The sequence below is a fragment of the Lolium perenne genome, chromosome 4, assembly GCF_019359855.2.
Source record: "Lolium perenne isolate Kyuss_39 chromosome 4, Kyuss_2.0, whole genome shotgun sequence".
Taxonomy (NCBI): domain Eukaryota; kingdom Viridiplantae; phylum Streptophyta; class Magnoliopsida; order Poales; family Poaceae; genus Lolium; species Lolium perenne.
In genome coordinates this window covers 369,854,586-369,864,667 of record NC_067247.2, presented here as the reverse complement: position 1 = coordinate 369,864,667, position 10,082 = coordinate 369,854,586, and the positions used below count along the sequence as shown (strand labels likewise).

The window sequence follows — 10,082 nt, the reverse complement described above, 5'->3', positions numbered from 1 at the left end:
TTTTAATCTTAGCAAATTTCAAATCTGAGCAAATTTCGAATCTGAATAATTTTTAAACCTAAGCAAATTTTCGAATCTGGAAAATTTTGAAATAACCATCGCTAAGGTTAGCACCGCCCATAGGAATCACCGTTGGACGCATGTACTGTCAATTGTTTTTTTTTTGAACGGGCCAAAACTCTTGGACTTTTCAAGATTCCCGTGTCTGCTAGCCCAATAGAGCAAAAAACACACGCAAGAAAATCAGCCCACAACTAAGGCGGCAAGCATCCCGATACCCGCAATTTTGGCTTCTTTTTTGCGAAAATACCCCCAGTAGTCAAACTGAACCCTAGCGGCTAACCCCGCTCCTCCTCCTCCTCGTCGGCGCCACCGTTGCCGCCGCCGACGGAGAACCCGCCGTCTCGAGGTGCCAGCGGCCTGCCGGTACCCTCTCCTCTCCGCAGCCATGATTTGCGCAAGTAAGCTCCTATCCCTTGTCCCGTCCACGGAAACCTAGCTGTGTCACCCCGCTCTCGGTCCTCCGGCAACCACTAACTTGCCTTCTCCTGCTGCTGGTTCCTCTTGACTGAAGTCTCCGGTGAGGTGCCGGAGGAACCGGTCTTGTCGAAGAAATCGGGGCTGCTCTTCGAGCGCAGGCTCATCGAGCGCTACATCGAGGTCTCCTGCGTTTCCCCGCTCTAGATTCGTGCTAGGTTTCTGTGTGCTTGGGCTTCTCCCCTGATTTTGTTTGATTTTGGTGCCGTAGGACCATGGGAAGTGCCCGGTCACCAGGGACGACCTCGCCATGGACGACCTCGTGACAGTGAAGACCGACAAGGTGAGGCTTGCAAACTGTTCCTCTTTGACTCTTTTCTTCAATGCTATTCGAGTGTCCATCTTGTTGTTCTGAAGAACTAGTTCAGACAGTTGGATTTGGTCATGCGCATTGCTGATGCCTGGTAGTACTATGCTTTGTTGTCGCCCGCTTTTGTATGGATCTTTAGTAATCCAATCAAGGATACCATCTGGCAATTGGTTGGCACATCTTGGTATGTGCTTTGTGTACGGGGCGATATTCTTTTATTGGTGGACATGCTAATTGAGGATCATGTTCTGGAGTCTCGCCTTTAAGGTTATCCACAAGCTAACCCTAAGAAGGGATTAGCCTATTTTGAAGTACAGATTCGCTCCTTGAGAAAGATACCTGATAGGTTCTCAATTACACTTTCGTCATGTAGAAAGGGGAATGGGAAATTAATTAGGAAATGCATATTTCATTATAGGCAATGTAACTTTGATTTGCCACGATTTGGATTCTTTTGCGTGGTTCAAGTCGCCATTTGCAGTGACTGAGAAACATCATTTGAGCAGGACTAGTATTTCCAAATTCTGATGGCTGATTATCTACATAAAGGTTTCAGCATGGGTTTGTATAATATTAACTTCAGAAAGTACTGCAGAGTAATGTATTGCCAGCCAGCCAGTTCGTTGAAATATTAGTTTCTTAGTTAGGGCATATAATGATCTTTGCAATACTACATTACATCCAAACTGGAATTAGTAAACCTGATTCGAGAATCTACATGTATGCGCGCACTGATACTTGCGGCACTGCAACTATGAACTTAGAGGATGCCAAAGTCGCCATCATACCTGTTTTCTGTAGTTCAACATTCATGCCTTGTTAGCATGAACGTACTCTCATATACTGTGTATAGCCATCACTTAAAGTACTATTGCTGTTTGCAGATTGTGAAGCCTAGACCTCTGCAAGCTGCAAGTGTACCTGGACTCCTTGGTATGTTTCAGAATGTAAGTGATCGTGATGAGTAATTTTTCAGTTCCACTACTTCCTTTTTCAGTTTACATATTTGATCTTGTAGTCACCATAATTCATATAATATCTCTTATCTTATTTAGTAAGACGTGTAACATGTTTTTGTACTAGAGTCCCTTCTTTTTAACTTTTATGCATTAAGTTAAATTCTTTTCCTAAAGAGTAGTTCTGATTCATATATAATGTGCCAAATTCTGATAGGAAGAAATAAGTTGTGGTTGAATTTATAATTATGAACACATTCAAAGCACAAAGTTTACCTTATTCTCTTTTAACATTTTAGGGTGAGTCATGATCTTATTTCCTTTATGCAAGACTACTGAAGTCACCTACTCTTTTATCTGGATATTTTGTGCCGTGAAAATGATCTTGGGATATCCTAAACTGTACAAACATATTTTGATAACGGATTTCCAGTTGTGTGTAATTGGTTAATGCATTTGAGTCTGCAAATTACTTCAATATTCTTTTTATGGCGAACCTTTTGTTCTTCTGATGTTAAATAGTTTGGAATTCTTATCGAGCTGCAAATGCAGATTAAGACCTTTTTGTCCCTCTTATGTTGCAGGAGTGGGATGCTCTTATGCTGTCTAATTTTGCTTTGGAGCAGCAGCTACACACAGCAAGACAAGAACTTAGTCATGCACTATACCAGGTTTTCCCAAGCTTTCCAAGTAGTGTCTTGAACTATATACACGGTTTTGTTGTTCTAAATAAGAACTTATTCTTCCTTTAAAAGTGCAAGTATGTATTTGATACCAGGGTCCTGATAACTGCACAGTTTTCGCCTAGTTAAGTTTCGGAAATTGCAGCCTATTGTTTTCTTTGAATGTGTTCACTACAGAGGGTTTTGAAACTTCAGAAATCCATAGCTAGGACATCTTGTGTATCACTTGGAGAGATTCCTTAAATTAATTATAGAAATTCTTTATTTTCTTAGTTTCCTTTAAATGGGCATGATCATCATGTACCCCATTGTTTTTACTGGCTTCTTTTCCCCATTTCCAGCATGATGCTGCTTGCCGTGTTATCGCCAGACTAAAGAAGGAAAGAGACGAGTCAAGGACACTTTTGGCTCAAGCTGAAAGGCAGATTCCTATTTCAGCTGCTGGACCTGCACATGTATCTGTTACAAACGGGAAAAGAGGTGTTCACCGTTCCAAAATGTCAAAAGCTAAACTTTAAAAAAAAGTTCCACTCTGATCCTCTTTACTCGACATACAGCTTTGGAAGATGAAGTGGGCCCCGATGGGAAGAGGATACGCCCTGGTATTAATCCTATCATGATCGATGAATTAACAGAGTGTAATTCTATGCTCTCAGCCCAGCGCAAGAAACGGCAGGTGTGTATTTTTGGTCCCTGATGATCAATGGAACAACAACCTGAAATTCTGTTTGTCAAACCTGGCCTGTTTTATTTCATAGGAAAACTGATATGCACTTCTCCAAATTTATGTACTACATGCCTTCTAGATTGGGTTACATGCATATTATATGCCAAATGGATTGTTGCTTTTACCCATTTGGCTACTGTCTTTGTTGAAATGGTACACTAAGTTCTGTGTTGTCAGGTACCTCCAAGTTTGGCACCAATAGATGCACTTGAAAGATATACTCAGATCTCCAGTCATCCCCTTCACAAGACAAACAAACCAGGGATTTTATCGATTGATATTGATCATTCAAAGGTGATTATTGTTATTACTTTTCCTTGTTGATAAGACTTTGATGTGTCACAGCTGTACTTTGACTATTGTGTATACATGCCAACTTAATAATTTAAACAAGTAAAATGTATGCTTGCAGATTGACACTGCAATCATGTTTGATTATTTACATACTTGATTTCTATTTTTAATCACCAGGATATTATTGCTACTGGGGGTATAGACACAAATGCAGTTCTTTTCGATAGGCCTTCAGGTCAAGTGTTGTGCACTCTCACTGGTCACTCAAAGAAGGTCTCTTGCCAATCTCTCTCTCTCTCTCTCTCTCTCTCTCTCTCTCTCTCCATATGTCTGAATCATAATGTTAGCTTATTCCAATTCACAGGTTACCAGTTTGAAATTCGTTCCTCGCGATGAACTTTTGATAACTGGATCAGCAGATAAGGTACACTCAGTTTGAAACACCTACATGTACTGCATAGCATTTAAGTAAATCATTAATGTGATACCAATCCATTCCAGTTTTACAAAAACTGATTAAAGTCATTGAGTTCTCATCTGGTAAATTATGGCTCCCTGATAGTCCTAATGTTGTATTGGAAATATAAGATAGCTTTCTTGCTCTGAGTTGTCACTGCTGACTAAAACTATTAGTAATAAGAAAAGGAAAGTGCTACTCCATTTTCTAACCTTAGATAAATATGATGAAGGATAATTAATTGACCTGGCATTCTGATAATACCATAGTCATCACTCATCATTATGGGTTTCACTCTTTTATTTGTAAACTCTGCAGACTGTTCGTATATGGCAAGGTAGTAAAGATGGAAGCTATAGTTGCAGGCACACACTGAAAGATCATGGTGCAGAGGTTAGTTTGCAATGACATTTGCTTTTGGCTGCTTATTTGATTTTTTGCAGTAATACTTTTGTGCATATAGTATGCACAAAACTTTATTACTTCTTTGTCACTGTTATTATGATGGAGGATAAAACATCATATAATCTAGAGCAGCCGGTAAAGGAAGCGACAGAATTGGGAGTTTAAGAATTTGAGAAGACATCTTGGTTATTATTCAAAATGATAATATATGCATGCTTAGCTTATATAGCCAGCATATGAAGATTGGAAGCAAATAATTAACTCCATCTGTATCATTTCATAACTAATTGTATGTTAACTAATAGGCTGCTCTCGCCCATAGCAGTCAATCTGCATTCTCCAATATAACCTGCTGGTCTCCGGGTTATGCTTTTTTCTCAGAAGAACTACGATACGAGTATACATCGATATTAGAGATCTAGAAAAAAACAGAGTTTTCCTCCGTTAGTTGTGAATGTTGAACCTCTTTTTTATTATGGAAATGGGTTGGCTACAATTTTATTACCTTATTTCGTTTTTGTACATTGCTGAGATGCTACCAGAAGCTGTTCTGGTCATTTCATGTCGATCTTGTGCATGCTAACTTTCTGTTATTTAAATTTAAATTGTATTATCCTAAGTTCTGATTTTTCTTTTGAAAATATACCAGGTTGAAGCTGTCACTGTCCATGCTACTCAGAAGTATTTTGTAACTGCTTCCAGAGATAACACATGGTGCTTTTATGACATTTCAACAGGGTCTTGCCTCACACAGGTGTGGTACCAAATTCTCACAACCACGCACATCTAGAGATTCACCGTTTTGACAAGTGTTGTTTTTCAGGTTGGCGAGGCTTCTGGACAAGACGGATACACCGCAGCAGCTTTCCACCCAGATGGTCTTATCCTTGGAACAGGAACATCTGAAGCTGTTGTCAAAATTTGGGATGTGAAAAGTCAGGTAAGACAAAGCAAACTATAGTTCAGATTGGTATCCATGCCATTATCTTGTAATGCCTCTCATTCATGATTGAAAATCTACATTTGCAGACAAATGTTGCAAAGTTTGACGGGCATGTTGGAGCGGTGACTGCCATGTCCTTCTCAGAAAATGGTTATTTCCTAGCGGTATGTTCTTTTATATTTTCGTAAGACTCGAATTCCACCCGGGTCTAGATTTTTGGTCAATAACAACGGAAGATTAGCTTTGATATACTGATATTTCCACCATCACTTTACAGACTGCAGCACTTGACGGCGTGAAGCTTTGGGATCTACGGAAATTGAGAAACTTTAGGACTCTCTCTCCATACGATCCAGATACGCCAACAAGCTCTGGTAAGTAATCTTTAATTTTTCACAAATATTGTAGTTCTGGTTTCTACACAGATTGCAATTTCTAGACGTCAACTTATTGAAATTTGGAATAAGACTGCCTACACTAATGTGAAATTAGGGACCCCTACAGTGAGAATCCATATTCTCATTTATGACTAACACACTTTTCTCCTACAGTGGAATTTGATTTCAGTGGAAATTATCTTGCCGTTGCTGGTGCTGATATAAGGTAAGCTGTTTCAACATCTAATTTAGCTGCTTGATATACCGTAACAAGTGAAGTGGCTTGATGTCTGGGCTCTGGTCAGCTCACTGTCTGTTTGTATGTTGTCAAAGTGAAATTTGTTGAAAACAAAACCTCTTCGGCGTGGTTGCAGGGTTTACCAAGTTGCCAACGTCAAGTCAGAGTGGAATCTTGTCAAGACATTACCAGACCTATCAGGCACAGGTTTGACATTTATCTGCTCTTCTCCAATGTCGTGGGTTCGGTCTGTCTGGAAATTTAACGTTGATCTGTCCTTTGCAGGGAAAGTGACGTCTGTGAAGTTTGGAACGGATGCCAAGTATGTTGCCGTAGGCTCCATGGATCGTAATCTACGTATATTTGGGCTCCCCGGAGATGAGCGAATGGAGGAGGCACCGCAATCACCAGAGAAGTGAGTAGATGACACTCATTCTTGATTTTGTTCGCGGTAAGGCAGGCTGACCTGCTCCGTGTTCTCAAAGATACGACTTGTAAGAGGAGGGTACGTTGCTGAGGGGAAGCAGCCTGTGGGGCGAGCCAGATGTTTTTGTAATTCCAACTCATGTTTTTGTAAAATGTCAAAGATTTTCCAGGACTTCGACATTGCAGGCTTTTAGTTCAGCCTGATCTTAAGTGTATGTAAACATCCAGGCACTTGCATCCGAGAGTCGGGTTTAGGTACAGATCGGAGATGAACAGCAGTTGCTTCAACTGCTCACCTAGTAATGAACTGTAGTCTGAATTACAGTAGCAGTGCGGCCTTTTGGATGAGCTGTGGCCTGTGGCTTCCCAAGAGTGCACTGCACCTGCTTTCCTGAACATTTCAGTCAGGTCTTCTTGCAGACCCGGAAACTAGTCTCGCATCAGTCAGCTGGGCCTGGCGTACGTAACCGTACTCGAGGGGAAAAGTACAGCGTCCTGTATTGTCCCCCCTGCGAGGCCAGACAGCGACGACGACGACAACCTGGTCATTTTCGACGGGCACTATACCTGTAAACCCGTTACAGCGAGAGGTTCGGTTGCTTACTGGTGAGTGGTCATTTCGAGATGTTAATCACTCCCATCACCCACGTGGGTCTCACTGTCACACCTAAATTATGGAGTACTAGACGACAGTGACAGCCTTTTCCGCTGTTTCAGTGTAGCCAATTACAGTGTTAGCTACGTTGTGAGTATCTTTTCCTGCCTTAACCGTGGTTTATTATTAGCTTGTGTTAGACACCCTTTATTCGAAATGTATTTTAAATATATTTAAAAATATTAAATAAGTACAAAAAAATGTCTCGTGTATAAATATGTTACATGCTTACAAAGTTGATTCAGCAAAAATCGACATGTTTTGTGCCATATGTAAAAAAACAAAATTTTGATCCTAAAATAATCTATTTATTGAGACTTCTTTTTGTCTTTCTTACAAAGGATGCATATTTTAGCACACATAGAACAAGTCCCTGTAAATGTGAATTTTTTTCTATAGCTTTTTAACATTTTAAAATGTGTTTCGTACATATTGGGTGTATATGCACCCCAGATCAGTTTTAAGTTTCGCTCCATCCGTTCCTACTAAACTTTAGAATCAAGTAAAAACAAACGTAGGGACTACTGCTATACAACATACATACGATTGTGTTGCCGCTGACGTTTCGATGAGGAGCAGCTTATCGGAGTACAGCCTAGCAGTGTGTAGCACAACGACATGACTTATTTTGAGGCCTCGACCGGCCACCGGAACTTTTTGGTGGGTTGCTTGCATCCTTGCAAGTTGCTACCACGCAAGCACCCGTATCTTTCACCGCGATGGCGACGGGGAAGAAACGCCGGGACGACGAGGTTACCTCTACCCATCGTTCGTCGCAAGCTAGCGGCCACCGGCCGGTACGCAGGCACGTTCCTGTCGATGTATCCACTTGCAGTTCGTCGCTCTTCTAACAAACGGATCGCAGCAACGACCCAGCACCAGTATTGTTGGAGTTGTGTGGAATACGTATGTATGTTAGTTGAATTTAGACTGCGATTAGGTTACATGTTAGAGTCGAACTCTGGGCCTAATATATAAAGACACCGGCCCGGGATAGCTTAAATAGACTAGACGAAATTTAGAGTAGATAAATATTAATTTTTAGAGGGGACTGACTACACAGTGGTCAACCACTATTGGCCCTACCCCGGTGGTCAGTTCAGACAGCCCATTAGGGGCAAAACGCGTTTTTCCTTCTTTCCCCAAACGGAAAGTGACGGGACCACACAGCCCACGTAAAAAGACAACGAAGAAAGCAACACAGGTTACTTTTGCCTCGACGGGAAGCATCTACAGAAACGCAGAAAAAAGGATCCTACCTAACCAGATCTGGGTTCTTCTTCCTCCCCTGTTTCTCCACAGCCGCCAGCAGCAAGAGGAGGCAGCAGGAAGGGGAGGCAAACCCTAGAACCTCCATGAATTGATCCCCAGATCTTCAGGAAGTAACACAACATGAGCTGCTCATCTGGACGACGCCCAGAGAAGTAAGAAAGGTAAACAAAGACAAAAACATGATTCAAATTCATCCAAGTTCCATCTAGTACTACCAGTATTCATCTACCAGTTCCATCCAGTTGTAGCAGTTCCATCCAGATCCACCACAGCCAAAAAAGTTACATACTGGATGGAACTCACATGTTACTCACATGTTACTCACAGTTCCTGCTGAGTTGTCTGTACCAAAGTCAGTAGAAGTAATCTAGCCTTCAGGAAGTAATCTAGATGATGACCTTTGAATTCTGTAGAAGCCATCAGGGAGTTGCAAGCTGAGAACCTGGTTGTGTTGATCTTGTAGACAGCAGGAAGTATTCAACCGAAGAAACAAACATGGCGCTCTTGGAACACTGATGTAGGCATGAATGATATCTGCATGAAAAAAGAAAGAAAAACAGGGTGTAAGAACCATAAAACAGTACTTGTAGCTGATGCTTGTTAATCAAACAATGTGAAGAAGTAATTTGCCCTTTGCTGGTTTGATTTGATGCCAAACATGGGTGAAGTAACAAAAAAATGTTTTAACTTGTTTCTTCTTTGCAGGCAATGGATTGGTTTAACCTGCACGGTATTGACCTGAACCATCCGCCTAGCTATGATGACTTCATCGAACCAGATGGGCTGAAGCACCGGTCAAGGCGCATCAGTAGATGGTACTGGTGCTAATTCTGGATTCATGTCAGTAGATGATACTACTGATGGTGCTCCGACTGGTCAAACGCTGTCTAGTGAAGAAAGTGGCAGTGATGGCGAGGTGCAGTCAACGCCAGAAGGATTTGCACCACGTAAACCATACCTAGGGATGAAATTTGATACGTGGGAGGCTGCTAAAGTGCACTACAACAGGTATGCCGAACATGTTGGTTTCTCTATGAAGATGAGTTCTTCCAGAAATTCAGTATTGGACAAGCAGAAGGACAAGTACTTGTTTGTGTGCAACAAGTCCGGAACTAATTCGAGAGAAGGAAGAGGCGAGGCGATGAAGTTGAGGAACAGAGCAATCACGATACGGACTAACTGTCAAGCAAAAATGCGTGTAAAAAGGAAGGGTTCAATATGGGAAGTAACACAGTTCATTGAAGAGCACACTCATGAAACTATCAAGAAGCTTGGTTTGAAGAAGTATTTACGATCACACAAGAAGATACCAAAAGAAGAAAAGAAGTTCATTGATCTGTTAGACAGTGTGAACCTCTCAGCAGGAAGAATAATGGACATCATGTCTGAGCTTTATGGAACAGGAAAAGCAGTTCCTTATGACACGAAGACAATAAGCAACTACATGGCAAGTATAGATGAGAAGCAAAATGTGAAAGACATACTGTGAGCTTCTTAGTTACTTTGAGGAACTGAAGAAAGAAGATCCAAATTTCTTCTACAAATACAAACTTGATAGTGAGGACAGGATTGAAAATATATTTTGGGTCGATGGACCCACTAGAGAAGTTTACAAGAATTACAATGACTGCATATCCTTTTACACTACATACATGACAAACGCTTATAAGATGCCGTGTGCACCCATTATTGGAATTAACAGATATGGGCAGACAATCCAGTTGGGATGTGGCTTCTTGAGGAATGAGAGGATAAGTAACTTTGTCTGGTTGTTTGAGCAGTTCCTGGATGCTATGGATGGT

The 10,082-nt window shown here is 41.3% G+C and overlaps 1 protein-coding gene across 1 annotated transcript; it reads left to right on the top strand.

Moving 5' to 3' along the window:
- Positions 1-297: 297 nt before the first annotated feature.
- On the top strand, positions 298-6,533 carry LOC127326918 (pre-mRNA-processing factor 19). The gene is made up of 18 exons (XM_051353702.2): positions 298-461; positions 575-660; positions 749-820; positions 1,732-1,794; positions 2,388-2,474; positions 2,828-2,966; positions 3,044-3,162; positions 3,391-3,507; positions 3,685-3,780; positions 3,872-3,931; positions 4,283-4,357; positions 5,019-5,123; positions 5,193-5,309; positions 5,399-5,476; positions 5,590-5,686; positions 5,864-5,915; positions 6,064-6,134; positions 6,213-6,533. The coding sequence occupies exons 1-18, from the start codon at positions 449-451 to the stop codon at positions 6,344-6,346; spliced, it is 1,581 nt and encodes a 526-aa protein (XP_051209662.1). The 5' UTR covers positions 298-448; the 3' UTR covers positions 6,347-6,533.
- Positions 6,534-10,082: the final 3,549 nt, after the last annotated feature.